Raw genomic sequence first — 18,616 nt, 5'->3', positions numbered from 1 at the left:
ATTAAACAAGGAACTCTTACCAGACAAAATATCATTAAGCGTTTTTTTATTTTATTTTGACATCTGACAAGATTTCTTTTCTTGGTGCTGTTATTATTTTTGCATTTTCCTTTGAATGTGTACTGGTATTTTAAGTTGTTGACAGACCTTATTGTATTGTACCTTTAGGATTAAAATTACAGAGACAATTACTTGACTTATTTTTGCTTCCATTCAACAGCAAATATGACCTGAATAAAATAAAATGGCTTTATTTTAAAATGTTCTATATACACACATTAAAAAAAATAATAATAATAATTGCGGTGACATTATGCTATTAATCCATCAAATTTAGGTTTAAAAGCTCTAAAATTGTGTGATTTAATATGTTATAAAATTTTAACTATTTTGCATGTGTGTAGAGAAAAACTAGGATAACAGCATCACATTTATGTAGATAATTATTCATCAATAATTACTTATTAATATTTATTAGTACTACTACTACACAGGTTAGAACATCATGTCAATACAATATTGAGCATACATGTCACTTAAGACCAGCGCATGCGCATTATAACCTAGAGATTGGTACTGTGCATGCATCTATGACGTCGCCAAAACACACCACCGTCCAGTACGTATTGGATCTGATCCAGCTATGTCATCGTGCTACAGTCAAGCAGCACTGGACTGGTGTGATATAGGGGGTGAAAATAAGGCAGCAAAACATGTTGGTGCTTGAAAACACTGCCGGCCTGAATAAACGGGCATAGATGAACAGGGACACTTGTGTATGTGTGCTTGTTTCACTTAGTAAATGACTGTACTGACGCAAGAGAATTAACATGATGTTGAACCGTCTTGCCTAGACGACCTAGTTGAAACCATGGGCTGAAACACGAGCCAGGCTGGGGCGTGTCCTTAGGTGACTCAGTCGTCCAATGGCTGCTCAGCCTTCCCCTCCTGCACTGACAGAACATGTGATGCAAACGAGGGAATTTTCCAAGTTATAAAATTTCGCAAAAGTGCTGTGAGATGACCAGCCTGCCGCGAAGAAAATGTCTTGAATAGACATACCTTTAGCCCAAGCCCATGAGGATGCCAAACTCCTAGTGGAGTGGGCATGCACTCCTATCGGGCAGTCGAGTCCCTGGGAATCATAAGCTAGACGCACGGCTTCCACAATCCAGTGAGACAGCCTCTGTTTAGACAGAGGGCCGCCCTTCAGACGAAAAGCTGTTCCGAAGTTCGAAACTGATTAGTTCTGTTTACATAAGCACGCAGTGCACGCACGGGGCACAGAGCGTACTTCTGTGACACTGAATCAGTGTTTGGCTCGGGGGAGCAGAACGCTTGTATAGTTATAACCTGGGCCCTGAATGGGGTTGAGAGCACTTTAGGTGTGTAGCCGAGTCTGGGCGTGAGTCTGACCATACAATCGTTTGGGCCAAACTGCATACAAGCACTATTGACTGATAGGGCATGTAAATCACACACCCGTTTTCCACATGCGAGCAGCAGCGCCATCTTAAATGAGAGCACTTTTATATCGCTAGACTCAGCTGGTTCGAACGGTGGATCAGACAGCGCTCTGAGCACTAATGATAAGTCCCATACTGGCATTTGGCGAGGGCGGGAAGGATTCAGCCGCCTCGCCCCACTAAGAAAACACAATATTAGGAGGTGCTTACCAACTGAGCGGCCCTCCAGCATGTTATGAGAGGCAGCGATAGCGGCCACATGAACTTTCAGCATAGAGGGAGAACCGCCAGCATCCAGACATTCCTGCAGACAGGTCAAAATAGCGAGGATATCACAGCGAGATGTCAGTGAGAAGTACAGCGGACAGTGGGCGTTCTCTTCTGACGCAAAAAGGTCGATCTCCGCCTCGCCAAAGAGACTCCAAATCAACTTTACTGTTTGGGGGTGTAATCTCCACTCTCCGTGCACAATGCCCTCTCTGGACAGCATGCCCATGCCGTGGTTCAAACTGCCCGGTACATGAACTGCTCGAATTGAGAAAAGTACCTGATCTGCCCATAAGAGCAGGCGTCTTGCTAAGCCCTGCAGGGCGCACGAGCGCATTCCTCCTTGGCGATTGATATACGCCACCACCACCGTGTTGTCCGTTCGTATTAGAACATGGTGGTCTTTCACATACGGAAGAAAATTCTGCAGCGCCAAACGAACAGCTTCCATCTCTAAGCAATTTATATGCCAGCACTTCTGGTCTGTCGTCCACACACGGAACGCTGGTCTGCCGTCGCAGAGGGCTCCCCAGCCTGACAGTGACGCGTCTGTGGTCACCACTATCCGTCTGACCACCCTGCCCATCGCAGTACCCTGTTCGTACATAGCTGTGCCGAACCAGGGTGTCAGAGCCTCGAGACATGAACACGGTGACAAGGCACTTCGTCCCCTCTCTCCACGCCTGCGGCGGGACTCAGTCCTGTAACCAGAGTTGCAACGGCCTCATATGCAGCAAGCCCAGGCGGCAGGCGGAGGCTGCAGCTGCCATTAGACCAAGCAGCCTTTGAAACGTTTTCAGAGGAACCGCCTTGCCTTGCACAAACGAGGCCAGTGTATTGTGAATGGATTGGATTCTCTGCTCTGATAAGCGCACGATCATCGTGCGCGAGTCCAAAACCATACCCAGAAAAGTAATTGACTGGCAGGGCTGAAGCGTGCTCTTTTGCATGTTCACAGACAAACCTAGACACGCTAGATGGGTGAGGAGCCTGTGTTTGTGTTCCTCGAGTACACTCCTCGATTGAGCGATGATCAGTCAGTCGTCAAGATAATTCAGCACGCGCATTCCATCGAGTCTCAAGGGTGAGAGCACCGCATTCATGCACATTGTGAACGTACGGGGAGCCAAAGCCAGCCCGAACGGCAACACTTTGAATTGGTATGCAACACCTTCGAATGCAAATCGCAGAAAGCGCCTATGATGAGGGGCTACCTGGATGTGGAAATAAGCATCTTTCAGATCCACCGCTATGAAATGGTCCCCGGGAGGATCTGCTTCACTGTAATCATCTTGAACGCGTGTTTCACGAGGGCTTTGTTTAGCGGTCTTAGATCTAGAATGGGACGCATGCACCCGTCTTTTTTTGGGACAAGGAAATAACGGCTGTATAGCCGTTAACGATGAGGCTGCCCATATTACGGCCGATTCCCTGGGCGACCTTTTTAGATGCGGCCAGGGCTAGATAAGCTGCTGTCCGCAATTTGCGGCACGACTCTGGGTCCGGGCCTTCTTCATCCAGGGACCTCAGCAGTCGTGTCTGGAATACCTGCAGGACTACCATCGTGTGGAGGGCAGATGCTGCGTGTCCTGCAGAAATATATATGCCTTTTCGGCAATATGAGCTGTGGCTCGACATGGCTTAGAAGGCAGTGAGGCGGTTTTCCAACCTCGGGGCGGACATAGATGACCCTCTTTTCTCCGCCCCCTCCACTGTCGTGAGAAGCTGAGTCCCTTGTGCATGGGCTCGGGCTGAGTGAGGGGAGCACCATGAACGAGTGAGCTCCTCGTGGAGCTCAGGGAAGAAAGGGGCGGGTCTCTGTGGAGCGTCCGTTTGGCGGCTCGCGCCGAGGAAAGACCCGTCCATCCAACGTTTAGAGGGCTGTTCAGGGGCTGCCCAGTCCAACTCCAAATCTGCCACAACCTCCATGAGGATGCTCATCAGCTCCACGTCCATTGAAGTCGGGGTGCAGCTAGCCTCTGAAGGGATCTCCGACCAGGCACCCGGGTCAGAGGCACTCGTAGACATGATGTCATCCTCTCCATAGCCAAACGAGACCATTTCCCGCGCTTCTGGCGGAGGGCGATGTGGGGGTTGGGCCGATGTCAGCCCCTCGGTAAAGCCTCCTGAAGGAGTAACCTGCAGTCTGCTGGCCCGCGGCTCGAAGGCGGCGGGCGGAGGAGATGCAGGAGCCAGCGGGCCACTGCTGTGAACAACGGCCAGCCTCGCAAGGCCTCCTCAGCATGGGCGCGGCCCAGACACAGCACACAATCCCGCCACATATGCGGCAAAGAGACATCTTCGTATGTAGAAAATTCCTTGTATTCCACCGGAATGCAAGAGGGGATCGCTATCCGCGTCGTCCACTCTAATCACGCAGGTCAACGGCGAAATCAGACTCCAGGTGAAGAAGATTCTGAGGTATTTGGCCGCCCGACATTGCTTATATAGTGGCTGAGCCAGCCAATCAGGCGAATACCCGGACGCCATTGGCTGATGCAAAGCAATAGAGTGATTCAATCAGGCTTCAGCATTTCGAGGAAAAGGGTTTCCCCATACGTAATGTCGAGAAACCGTCTTGATAAGGGAACTGCAGTGATCCGTAACAGGCACACTCAGACCATAATACCCGTCAAAATAAGAGCCCCCTTATTGTAAGACGGATAATGCAGACCTTATATATAATTACTCCCACAAAAATATGTACAAAACAAATTAAAAGATTAATCACAATAAAGTCTGTCTGCATTTTGTAAACGGGGTGTTTTTTCACACAAACAGCACTTCAACTCAATTCGTTATCTGATTGGCTTGATTAGTCGGTGGGTGGAGTCGACCTATTTGTGGATTTGTCTGCAGTCGTGACGCTGGAATTGTTTCAGAGTCCACAAATGTGTGAGGTGATTCACAAATGCGCAGGAAGAGATCCACAAATGCGTGCAGCGATCCACAAATGCACAGAAAGCTATTCACAAGTGTACAGGTGGTGATTCACAAATAAATGCAGGCAGAGTTGTGCTTGTGACATAAAAACATATTTGTGAATATGTTTTTTATTAGCAAATCTCATTTTATATATTTGTGAATTTAATTAATTTTTGTGAAACTCCTAACATATATTTGTGGATCTCATTCTATTCATTTGTGCATACGATTATTTTTTGTGAATATCTTTACATTTATTTGTGGATCATAATCTATTTATTTGGAATTTTGCTACAATTCTAATCCCATAGTTTTTAACTCCGAATTTTTTAGAGTGTGTATACTAGTATATATATATATATATATATATATATATATATAATTATATTGCCAAAAGTATTGGGATACCCATCCAAATCATTGAATTCAGGTGTTCCAATCACTTCCATGGCCATGGTGTATAAAATCAAGCACCTAGGCATGCAGACTGCTTCTACAAACATTTGTGAAAGAATGGGTCGCTCTCAGGAGCTCAGTGAATTCAAGCGTGGTACCATGATAGGTTGTCACCTGTGCAATAAGTCCATTCATGAAATTTCCTCACTACTAAATATTCCACGGTCAACTGTTAGTGGTATCATAACAAAGTGGAAGCAATTGGGAACAACAGCAGCTCAGCCACGAAGTGGTAGGCCACGTAAAATCACAGAGCGGGGTCATGCTGAGGCGCACAGTGCACAGAAGTCACCAACTTTCTGCAGCAACATTGCGTAGAGAGCTTCATGGATGGGTTTCCATGGCCGAGCAGCTGCATCCAAGCCTTACATCACCAAGTCCAATGCAAAGCGTTGGATGCAGTGGTGTAAAGCATGCCGCCACTGGACTCTAGAGCAGTGGAGACGTGTTCTCTGGAGTGACAAATCATGCTTCTCTGTCTGGCAATCTGATGGACGATTCTGGGTTTGGCGGTTGCCAGGAGAACGGTACTTGCCTGACTGCATTGTGCCAAGTGTAAAGTTTGGTGGAGGAGGAATTATGGTGTGGGGTTGTTTTTCAGGGGTTGGGACTGGTCCCTTAGTTCCAGTGAAAGGAACTCTTAATGCTTCAGCATACCAAGACATTTTGGACAATTTCATGCTCCCAACTTTGTGGGAACAGTTTGGGGATGGCCCCTTCCTGTTCCAACATGACTGCGCACCAGTGCACAAAGCAAGGTCCATAAAGACATGGATGAGCGAGTTTGGTGTGGAGGAACTTGACTGGCCTGCACGGAGTCCCGACCTCAACCAGACAGAACACCTTTGGAATGAATTAGAGCGGAGACTACGAGCCAGGCCTTCTCACCAACATCACTGCCTGACCTCACAAATGCGCTTCTAGAAGAATGGTCAAAAATTCCCATAAACACACTCCTAAACCTTGTGGAAAGCCTTCCCAAAAGAGTTGAGGCTGTTATAGCTGCAAAGGGTGGGCCAACTCCATATTAAATCCTACGGATTAAGAATGGGATGTCACTAAAGTTCATGTGCACGTAAAGGCAGGCGTCCAAAACTTTTGGCAATATAGTGTATATATATATATATATATATATATATATATATATATACATACAGGTGCATCTCAATAAATTAGAATATCATGAAAAGGTTTTTTTTTCTGTAATTTAATTCAAAAAGTAAAACTTAAATATATTCTAGATTTATTAGACATAAAGTAAAATATTTCCAGACTTTTTTGTTTTCATTTTGATGATTATAGCTTGCTGCTCATCAAAATAAAAAAATCAGTATCTCAAATTATTAGAATATTTAATTTCAAGTTCTATTAAATTACCATTCTCAGGGTATAAATTCTGGGTTTAGGTCAGTAATCCCAACAGCAGTCATGGGGAAGTCTGCTGACTTGACAGTTGTCCAGAAGATGATCACCAAGACCCTCTACAATAAGGGTAAGCCACAGAGGGTCATTGCTGAAAGAGCTGGCTGTTCACAGAGTGCTGTGCCAAAGCATATTCATGGAAAATTGACTGGAAGGAAAAAGTGTGGAAGGAAAAGGTGTACAAGTGAAAGGAATGACCGCAGGCTTGAGAAGATTGTCAGGTGAAGCCAATTTAAGAACTTAGGAGAGCTTCAAAAGGAGTGGACTGAAGCTGGAGTCAGTGCATCGAGCCACCGCACACAGACGTCTTCAGGAAATGGGCTACAACTGTCACATTCCACGTACCAAGCCACTTCTGAACCAAAGACAACGTCAGAAGCGTCTTACCTGGGCTAAGGAGAAAAAGAACTGGACTGTTGCTCAGTGGTCCAAAGTGCTCTTTTCAGATGAAAGCAAATTTTGCATTTCATTTGGAAATCAAGGTCCCAGAGTCTGGAGGAAGAGTGGAGAGGCACAGAAACCATGTTGCTTGAAGTCCAATGTGAAGTTTCCACAGTCAGTGATGATTTGGGCTGCCATGTCATCTGCTGGTGTTGGTCTACTGTGTTTTCTGAAGTCCACAGTCAACGCAGCCATCTATTTTTAGAACACTTCATGTTTCCTTCTGCTAACAAGCTTTATGGAGAAGCTGATTTCATTTTCCAGCAAGATTTGGCACCTGCCCACACTGCCAAAGGTACCAAAAGCTGGTTCAATGACCATAGTGTTACTGTGCTTGATTGGCCAGCAAACTCAAAATCTATGGGGTATTGTCAAGAGGAAGATGAGAGACACCAGACCCAACAATGCAGATGACCTGAAGGCCGCTATCAAAGCAACCTGGGCTTCCATTACACCTGAGCAGTGCCACAGGCTGATTGCTTCCATGCCACGCTGCATTGATGCAGTAATTCGTGCAAAAGGAGGCCCAACCAAGTATTGAGTGCATAGAAATGAACATACTTTTCAGAAGCCTGACATTTCTGTTTAAAATATCCTTTTTTATTGATCTTATGAAGTATTCTAATTTATTGAGATAGTGAATTGGTGGATTTTTGTTAAATGTGAACCAAAATCATCACAATTAAAATAACCAAAGACTTAAAGTACTTCAGTCTGTGTGCACTGAATTTATTTAATACACGAGTTCCACAATTTGAGTTGAATTACTGAAATAAATGAACTTTTCCACGACATTCTAATTTATTGAGATGCACCTGTGTATACACCAGGCAAACAGGCAAGCTGCAATAGATGAGATCTAGAGGTTTCAGCACCCTCAAGCCCAATGCTCTCAGTGCTACCCAGCCAGGTGGTCTCCGCTCTGCCAAGTCAAATGGTCACAGCGCTGCCAAGTCTTGTGGTTTCAGAACTACCTAATCCAGTAGTCTCAGCACAGCAGTATCAGGAAGTCCCAGAGTTTTGCCACTTTTATCTGTCTGCAATGACTACAGCCTGCTTGTGTGTTTGGGCTGCATACAAATCTGCGGTTCCTCATGAGGTGGCGATGATCGTTCCGTCTCCTTCTGAGATGGGGGAGAATGATCTGAACTCTGTTATACCTGTGATCCCTGGTGTCTCTATCATTACAAAGGATGACATTCCTAGTTCCATCATCTCAGCCAGAGAGAACGTTTCACAGTCCCTAGACTTAGCCAAGAGAGTCGATTCTAAGTTATCTGCCTGTTCTGTTACAACCAATGAGGTCGTCCCTGAAACCCCAAGAAGGCCACTTCAGAGTTAGCTACCAGTCCTGTGTTATCCAAAAAGACCATCCCTAGGTTCCCTCGTGTCAGCCACAGAGGCTGTTCTGGGTTCTCAAGTTTCAGTCAGCCATAGAAGCTGCTTCTAGTTCCCCCATCCTAACCTTGATGGCTGACCTTGAATTCTGTTTTTTTTTTCTGTCACATCAGGTCTGCTGATGTCAGGAGCCCTCTAGTCAGCTGGCACTCCAGTTATCTGCCAGTCAGCCTGTTAACCAGATTGTTAGAGTAAACACTGGAGCCGACTCTGGACTGCGCTCAAGGGCTGGAGCCGACTTGAGGGTTTGCATGGAACGGGTAAGTGGCTCCTTATTAGAACTTGGAAGACTTAGAACTGCTGAGCTTGGTTTCCTAGCCATTCGGACGGACATGATGGGAAGATCCTCCAATTTAGAAGCCAAACTATTACTCACAGGGACTGCTTTCTCAGAACTGTGTTGTCCGACTTAGCATGACGAGACCTTGGCTTGGTTTTGTTGATTGATACCGGCTTGGGGCTGGGCGACGTGAACTGCCACATAGAAATGGATTGGGAACAGGAGAATTGTTGTTTTGTGGCATGGTTGTTCTCCACTTCACAAACCTCACCAACCGTGTAAGGAGAGCCACATATCCACAGCACCCAATCCAGATACTGCTTCAGGGTGAGGGTCGGATTGCCTACTGGTATCCATGGCGGAATGTGATTGTCCAGTCCACTTCAGAACAGATCCATCAAATCTCAGTCCTTCAAGGTGGTTAGATAGCAATATTGGACAAATTCTTCCACATATGATTCCATGTTACTGCCATCCTGATGAATGGCAGCACAGAACACCTCCCACTGGGTCCATATTGTGGTCTGGCCTTCTATAATGATACTTCACAGACAGTATACAGTTGAACCCAGGTGTGGAAGTTTTATTAGATCAGAAGCACTAGAGAAACAGACAAGTTGCAATAGATGAGTTTCACAGGTAAGTAAACACTTCCCTTGTACAGTCTTTTTGTCTCTGGTACCAACTTAGGCACATGGTATATAATAGATCATAATTAGAATCCTCAGGTAGGCATAACAGGTAACAAACATTCACTGAGACATCACTTTAGCAGAATAGCATCAAAGATACTGAACAAAGGCTGATGTAAATATCTTGTGGTAAATAGAGAACTCAGGAATCATATAAGCCGCTTTTCCACCGTTGGGCCGAACTGTTCCAGTTGTGTTTTCACTTGAGCCTGGTATGGCATGGCACAATTACAAACCATTCTCAGTGCCTTGTCAAATGTATGCAAATTAGCGCATTTCAATTAGTTAGCGTCCAATTTGCATATTATATGGCGATTGTGATTACATTATTCAATTAACGTCTAATTTGCATATCATATGGCGATGTTGATTATATTATTACACAAATTGTACTGTATTCACCTGTAGTGTCTCCATTAAGTACAGTACATTAGCATGTATGGCCATGGTATATTGCCTTAGCTATTAATTGCCTTATTACATTAGCTAGTAGCTCATGAGCATGTTAGCAGGGCGGGCATAGGAACCCGACTCAACTCATCTCCCGACCTGATTTTTGATTTTTTTTATCAATTTGACAATGACTATGGAATTGACAGAGATAAAATATATCAAGAGTTAATTTTAATGAGAAAGTTTCACATTCATAAAATGAAATGGTCTGACTCCAAACCAAATTTCTCTCACTTTAAGAATCATTTCAAACTTTATTTTAATGTACATAGGTCAAAGGAAAATAGAGCCTATCGCATTGTGAGCAAATATGATATTGTTGCATAAAGTGGCACTCTTTAACTTTTCTATAAACCTATTATATATTAGATTGTTATTATTATTGTATTACTTTGTCACTGAGTTTATTTATTTATTTTGTTTTGTTTTGCTTTTCTTACCTTTGAATGAATATCACATATACATTTGTTGTAAACTCCAAATGCCGCTCACTCCAAAATAAATATTTAGTGTGGCAAACATGTTAAAGATTATCAGACAGGCTGCTACCAGCACAGCCTTGAGCTGGAGGCTGATTTTTATATGTAAAGCACTTTGAGTACCCAGAAAAGCACTATATAAATGTAAGGAATTATTATTATTTAAAAAAAAAAAAAAAATCATTTTATTTCATATTTCTCTTTTCAATTTATGAAACATTAAGCTCATAACATTTGTATGCAATTGTAACTGCAGTGTAAATGCATTCATGACACCTCTGAGCTGCATTAAACAGCTTCTGTGCAGTCTTTGCAGTGCAAAGATGGGTTTTTGATACTTTAATACATAACATTGTTGCACATGCGTATGTTCCATAGCATTTTACATAGAATTGTAAAACTAAAAAAAGCATGCATCCGAGAGAGAGAGAGAGAGAGAGAGAGAGAGAGAGAGAGAGAGAGAGAGGAAGGGGAGGTGATTCCTAACTGGTCTCTTTAAACTATTTTTCACCTGATTAGAGAAGCTGAGAATGAAACCAAACCCTGAGTGAGAATAAACAACATCTCTGTCACATTCATTAAAGACCTTCAAGGAGCACATCGCAGACCATGCAAGGTAAATTATTACATTTTACTTCTGTTAAAAGGCTATTTAACTTAGTAATTAAAATTATGTTTTAGAATTTATTAAGAATTTTAAAATAAAGTCAAAATAAAGGTACTTGTATGGTTGTTTGCAGCATAGATACATCATCAAGAACCTTTTTTTGGCTGCATTTGGCTGCACACTGCTCTGGGCTACTTTGGAAACTAAAAGCTTCTTGATGTTAGATTAGATCTGTTTATCAGTTTGTTTGAGTTCCTTAGGTTTGAGTTCTCTATGATATGAGGCTGTAAAACACTTTTTTGTTCTACATGGGACTTATGTTAAAGAGGTAAATAAGTATGTTTTAATAATAATAATAATAATAATATCAAAATAATTTACAATAAATTAATTTACAAAAATAATAAAAATGTATTAATTTACAAAATAATTATTTTGTAAAAAAAAATGTAAAAAAAAAAAAAAAAAAATCAAAGAAAAAGTAACATTGGAAATCAACTGTAGAGTTCAATGCAGTAAAATAAATGTATTTAAAGTAATACAATGTATTGCTTCAGTGGATGTGAATCAGAATGTGAACTGTGTTTCTAGTGAGAATGATGCCGAAAACAGCCCTGCTAGCACTGTGCTGCCTGTTATTGTCAGTTACTTCTTCCCCAGTCTATCCAGCACTGAGGTAAGACAGACGCCAGCTGTTTCATGCGTGTTCATTTAATAAATAATATTTGGTGTTTTAATTGGTGTAATCATCTGTTTGTTAACATTTTCTTACTCTTACATTAACCCTGTTCAGTAGTGACTTCATATTTATATTTCATTCATTCAATCTGTAATGTGCAAGTGCTTCAGAAAAATGATGACAGTAGATTTAGTTGGTAACTCATTTCTATGGATTATATGGCTCAAATAGTTTAACAATATTTAAATAAATACATAAGTTAATATACAAATATTATATAGTTATAATATATATATATATATATATATATATATATATACACACACACACACACACACACACATTTAACAAATCTTTTATAACATTGTCAGAAAAAAATGCATATTTGACTTGGTTTGATGACACTGTACTTGAGCTTAATTACAAATATAGTGTCATTATACTGTATATAGTATTATACTGAAGATCTTTTTTGCATCAAACATGTAACATAGCAGTTACATCATTTATAATTAATTACAAATCCTTTTAAATGCAAGACTACTTGAAATCATCAACAATATTATATAATAGCAAAGCATATTATACAATAGCATTCTATTGTACATGACATTTGCAGCCCTTGTTGGGATACAACTAATTAACAGTGTATGACTCATTTTTACAACAATGTAGATACACACATCTATACAAACACATGGGCAGAGTAGGGTGTGAATAATACTAACAAAGAACAGCTGCCTATGAGAACAGGAGTGAATTTCCAGTGAACTGGAAAGCCTGTGCGCTGCTGTTTAGAATCTGTCACAGGTCACATTAATTGACAGAGCCTGAACTCTGCTTTTGTTATGTTAAGGACCAGGGCTTCTCATTATGAACTACAGACACTGGACATTTTTGGAAGTATCTTATTTAATTATCTCCCTTGCTACGTGAAATTTGTAAGCTATATAACAGTGTTCTTTTGGGTGAAATTTGCATAAGAAAATAGTGCTGCATCAAGAATTGTCATTGAATCTCAATAGTATTGTGATTTGTACATTTAAATACATATATGCTGTGGTGGATTATTTCTCTCCACTTTAAATTGTATGCTATTTCATAATTTTAAAAAAAGTTTAAAATTTAGTTTAAAAGTTTAAAAACCACAGATTCCCATTGTGTCGTTTTAAACCATTTAGTGTAATAACATGCCTCATTCTATATTAACGTGTATTAAATGTATTGTATCTGTTTGTCCTGGGAAATAAGTGAACAAATGTTTAGTAGCTTTTTTTGTAGCCAAGACTTTACAGAAAATTGACTGCCAAATATAACCTTTAAAATAACCAAAACATAATCTATTACTGAAAATCTAACTAAAACAGCTCCTGTCTGAAAAAGCCTCCAAAGCATACTGCATTTTGATTGTTTTATGCAGAAGAGCACTTGTTCTACCTAATCTTATACATTCACGTCTTATGAATGTAACAGTGATAAAAACAGTGCTTTTATTTGTTAGGTTTGGTCAGCGAGCGGCTGCGATACTGATGACCTCCTCTATTGAGGATCCGATGCAGTTTCCAGCAGGCACTTCACTGCGCACACCAGATGCTGAGCTTAGGTCATTCATTCATTCATACACCTACGGCTCAACAATAACATTTTTTTTTCTATTGTCCAACAGTTCAGATTTTTGCTTGACCTGATATTTTCACTAGCCCTACTAAAAAAGCTTTAGTATAGCTTTAGTATAGGGAACACATATAAACTATTAACTACGACTTTTCCCTCAAAAAACTCCTAATTTACTGCTTATTAATAGTTAGTAAGTTAGTTGTTAAGTTTAGGTATGGTCATGCAGAATAAGGCATTAATATGTGCTTAATAAGTACTAATAAATAGCCAATATTCTAGAAATATGCATGCTAATAAGCTACTAGTTAAAAGACCCTAAAATAAAGTGTTACAAAATTCATGCATTTTTTTAGAAGCAGCATTGGCCAAACTGGGCAAGTGAAAATTTTTGTTAACCTGAAACTCTCTCACACTGCTCTGGGCTACTGGGCAATCCCAATGGTTGAACCATAACAATTCTGACATGAAATATAGTCTTCTAACTTTGTCATAACTGTATGATGTTTAAACACTATTTTTAGGTTTGGAAGACATGCTGACGCCATCTTTACCAACAGCTACCGAAAAGTTCTCGGTCAAATATCTGCCAGAAAATTCCTTCAAACTGTCATGGGCAAAAGACTTGGGTATGTTTTTTAGACATTTATTTAAACAAATACTTTTTTAAGGCACAATATGTAAAGTTTCGGCGCTAGAGGCTGCCTATTCAAAACAAAGGTGTAACTTGATGTCGTCTTCATCTCTGGTGGTGGAAAAGTATCAGGAAAAGACTCGGGCAGAAATCATGTTCATGGATGAGATTATTAACAATGTAGTATAAAGCAGCACAGGGCTGAGTGATGTTGGAGCTGAACAAGGCCACTGGAGCAATTGCTAATGAGAGACGAGCGCGACACACGGCTCGAGAGCAACTGAACTTTTATGCCACAGTCGCCGCTCCCACTTCTTCTGGTCAAGCGTATGTGGGGTATAGTGCAGCACTGTTTTAACATATTAGATCACTGTAAAAAAAATTCCATAGATTTTACAAAATAATTTTGGCAGCTGTGGTTGCCAGAATAATTTTGTAAAAAATACAGAAAAACTGTAAACACATTTACAGAACAAACTGCAAATTTTACAGTATAAACCTGTAATTTACAAACAAGAAAATTCGAATGTTAACCAGTAAATTCAACAATGCACACTACTACTAAAATCTGTTTTGTACCTTTAACATATACTGACAACCACCATAATAATGCAGGTGGAAAAAGAGAAAGCCATATGAAGAATCAGAGTTCATCACAAGTAGCTTTTCCACGAGCTGAAGTATATACTAATATAAAGAAGGTGCACAGAGTCATTCACGCAAATGCAAAACACCATCATGGTAACCCACAACACTTACATAATGCAATAAACATTCATTAAACAACAGAAGATGTAACATAAAACCCTAATGTACATAACTGATAACAAAAACTATTAAGAAACATGATTATTTAAACAAAATACTTTCAAATGAGGAGTGTCACACAGGGAATTGTGGGAATATCAGTTTACAGTTTTTGACTGTAAATTATACATTGATTCATTCTTTTTTACTTCTAAAAATTTTAAAATTTACAGCATTTTACTGTGAAAATTACATAAAATGTCTGGTTAGAGCTTTTACAGTTTTTCCCTGCATATAGTAAGGGAACTTACTGTTAACCTATTAACAATTTTTTTTTTTTCCGTAGCGTTTTTACAATATTTTACTGTTAAAATCACATTAATTTTTTACAGTGTACATTTGAGTGTGTTGAAAATTATGTTATAACATTCCTCTGAGCGTTCGCTCGGCGGCTGCTATGAGACACTTGTTGCACACTGCAGTAAGCTAGATCGATATTAGAATATCATATTGTTATCATATATATGTTAGCCACTTGACAAAATAGTGTTTTTCTCTGAGGCATGGTGAAAACATGCAGTCGTGGAAAATCAAGAAAACGAGATTCAAACAATAAGACTAAACATGATGAGCTATATAACAATAATTAGTCTATGATTAGTCTATAAATGTATCCAAACAGTTGTTCCCTTGTCTAATAAAACATGTAATATATTAAAGCGTCTTTGGTGTTCCCATGGTTTCTACAAAATAAAACCGGAAATCGAGGGTAACGCAGGTATGATGTCATTGATAGGCGACGCACGGACATGGTCCGTGTCCTGGTTAAAATTGCTTATTTCTCTGGATTTAAACATTCTTGGAAACATCTGGGATAATGTAAGTACACAAGTCAACAAAATATATAACACTGTTCTAGTAGTTTTTGGATGTTTTAATCCAAAAATCTTACATATTGTGCCTTTAAAACAGAGTTTCATTTATTATTATTATTATTTAAATTATTTAGTTTTAGGTACCTTATTTTTTTTTTTTTTTGTGCCTTTAATATTTCTGCTTCTGCTGTGCCAATTTCTGAACACCCAATATATGGCCAATCATGTGCTAATGTCTTGAGTTGTCAAGTATTAAGTACGAGTCATTATAATTAATTAAATGAATTCTTTATTTTCAAAGATCAAAGAAAAATGTATTCGTAATGATGTGATTTAACACATGATTTACCAAATTAATAATGCTGTGTGCCAGGAGATTTCAATCAATTTTACTTTTGTCAACAGACCAGAAACTCAAAACTATGTAAAACGCCAATCCGGCATATATGGAGACACCCACAAGCAAGATGTGGATATGGATGTCACTGAGAGGGAACAAAGTTACAGAGCACCACAAAGACTTAAGTTCTCAGTAGCTACACACTGATGAAATCATTAAAAAAACAAAAAAACAAACAAACAAAAAAAAAAAACTGTGAACTGTCTTTATTACTTGCATTTGCTACATTTCACTCTGGATTATTAAAATTCAGTTCACCCTTCCTACAGGATCCTGTGCACTATGTGTGTTTGTGCACTGACACCAGTCAGTGTTCAGAAGGTCTGCCACAGAAATAAGGAGTCCCTAACTAAAAATACACAAATGTTTATATCACTGTATTTTACATCCAATCCTTAGCAAGTACATATTGTTGTATAGTGGGATAATTGACTATTCCCTAAGCCACTTTAAAACACTAATGAAAAATCCTACATTAAGATCTCTTGCCAAATAAATATGAAAAACAGTATGTGACAAGAGTAGTATGTACAAATTCACAGTACTCATAAAAAAGTAGGCATGACACACTACTTCTGGCGAGATTCTAAAGTGTGCATACGATAGACACTTTGCTATCCAGTGAGGCCACGGGAGAGAATTTGTGAATGGCAGTGAAGTGATGCAACTGACTCTGGTAGGTCACATGACAGTAACAACATGCCAAATGCAGTACATTCGCATTATATTCATACTACACACATTCATATTATACAAAAGTGAATACAGCTGTGATCATTGACACAAGTTGGAAAACCTGTAATCATTGAAAAAAATTGTGTACTGTGATTTCCAATGCATGAACACGGTTATAAAAAATTTTTTTCTGTGTTTGAACACCAGAACTTTCTCAATTTTGGACCTTTGGACTATGCATGTCTGCATCATGGTTTTAAATGGAAAATAACTAATCAAGTTATTTTTTTGCTGATATTATAGTTTTCAGAATGCTTTGTAAGGGACTTCATGAGGAAAGAATGTTGAAATTAAGTGTTATTTTATGTGTTTTTGAGCAAGATGAGAAAAAAAAAAGACTTGAAGAAGAAATAGTGTTTCATGTTCAATTATTTTGGGAGTGGAGCTTTTGCTTAGCCTGAGGACGATGCTACTTTACTCAGTATTTAGCATAAGTTCTATTGTTTGCTAACAATTTCTTAGCTAGCTAGTACAATCTTATAATTCAGTGATGTGACACAAAAACAGAAAAAGTGAATGAATTAATGCTGTCAGGAAACTATCTAAATTCATTTTGAGACTACTTAATAGGTTCACTAAATATAATTTAATCCCAAACCACACTCTTAGAATAAAAGCTTCTCTATAGAACTGTAAAAGTTCTGTCAGGTGCTCCATATATATATATATAGAACCTTTTAGCTGAATAATTTTCAGCTGAACAATTACACCATTTTTTGTAGAGTGGCTTTACAGCCAATTTGAACTCTGTTTGCATTGTTGAATATTTTTCCTGTTATATACTGTAAAGCTGCTTTGAAACGATCTGTATTGTATAAAGCGCTAGATAAATAAATGTGACTTGAGTCTGACTCTGAAGAATGAGTTTCCCAGGTGTAATTGAATGCAGCAATTGTACCACCAATTAGGGCAACGGGCCATACTCCTAAAGTGAGGCTACGGAGAGTGCACCACTTGCACAATAAGGCTGTGTCCAAAATCTCCCCCATACCCTTATACTGTATAGTGTGCTGTATGAGGGGACAGTCATTTGTAGTGGTGTTCAAAGTCATAGTGGACATTAGAGTAAAACATGCCTCAACACCCAGTAGAATTAAAAGCCTTAGATAATAAATGCGTTTTTAACAGAGTTATAGTAGGCTCCTACTATATAGTAGGAGCTGCTCTAACATACAAGGGTAAAAGATTCTACTGCCTAGGTGCAGCTACCGAGAAGTCCTGGTCACCATGAGTTTAATCTAGACCTGGGAACAATCAAAACCAACTGATCAGAGGAGAGAGAAGAGATCTAAGAGATCTAGATGTATGCCATTTTAAAAGGTCTGCAAGGTAAGGTGGCCATTTAAACCCATTTAAAGATTTGAAAACAAACAAAAAAAGCTTAAATTCTATTTGGAAACTTACTGGCAACCAATGAAGGGAAGATAAAATGGGGGTAATATGCTCGTTTTCACATCCCTGTCAGCATCCTAGCAGCTGCATTTTGGACTACCTGCAAAAGTGGCTTAAATCTACGCTGAAATGTGGCTTGAATCTCAGGCTTAAATTCTAATTGGCTTAAATACCATGAATCTTTCATTTATCATGTTTTGGTCACTAAATAATTCCTTCCCCATACTTCCAATTCATACTTTTGATGAGTTAAATTAGCGTTTTCTACATTTTAGAATAGTAAAGAATGACTTTTGAGTAGTAGCGTATATCAATATTATATCTGCCACACTGCTCTCTGAAAACCAGTATTGGCTCCTAAAGAAGAAAAAAAAAAAAAAAAAAAAAAAAAAAAAAAAAAAACACTAGATAAGCACATTTGTTTTCATTGTTTTATTTATTTAAAAAAAAAAAAAAAAAAACACTGTGTTAGACATCTGTGTGGTGATGACTGGGAGAATGATTCGACAACACCTGATGACAAAGAAATCTCTTGCTCCCAACAGGAACATGCTTCACTATTCATTACAGGACAGGAATTTGTATTCAAAAACAAAACAAATGAACCAAAAAGAAGAGAGAAAACGACAGTAGAACATCACAAATTTAAATTTG

General features: G+C 39.5%; 1 protein-coding gene across 1 annotated transcript; it reads left to right on the top strand.

Moving 5' to 3' along the window:
- The first annotated feature begins 10,737 nt into the window (after window positions 1–10,737).
- ghrh (growth hormone releasing hormone) lies at window positions 10,738–18,441 on the top strand. The gene is made up of 5 exons (XM_051911563.1): window positions 10,738–10,895; window positions 11,478–11,562; window positions 13,067–13,168; window positions 13,704–13,808; window positions 15,841–18,441. The coding sequence occupies exons 1-5, from the start codon at window positions 10,889–10,891 to the stop codon at window positions 15,980–15,982; spliced, it is 441 nt and encodes a 146-aa protein (XP_051767523.1). The 5' UTR covers window positions 10,738–10,888; the 3' UTR covers window positions 15,983–18,441.
- The last annotated feature ends 175 nt before the right edge of the window (window positions 18,442–18,616 follow it).

Source organism: Ctenopharyngodon idella, chromosome 11, assembly GCF_019924925.1.
Source record: "Ctenopharyngodon idella isolate HZGC_01 chromosome 11, HZGC01, whole genome shotgun sequence".
In the NCBI taxonomy this organism is placed as follows: Eukaryota; Metazoa; Chordata; class Actinopteri; order Cypriniformes; family Xenocyprididae; genus Ctenopharyngodon; species Ctenopharyngodon idella.
The sequence above is the reverse complement of the archived record's forward strand: the minus strand, read 5'-3'. Positions and strand labels throughout refer to the sequence as shown.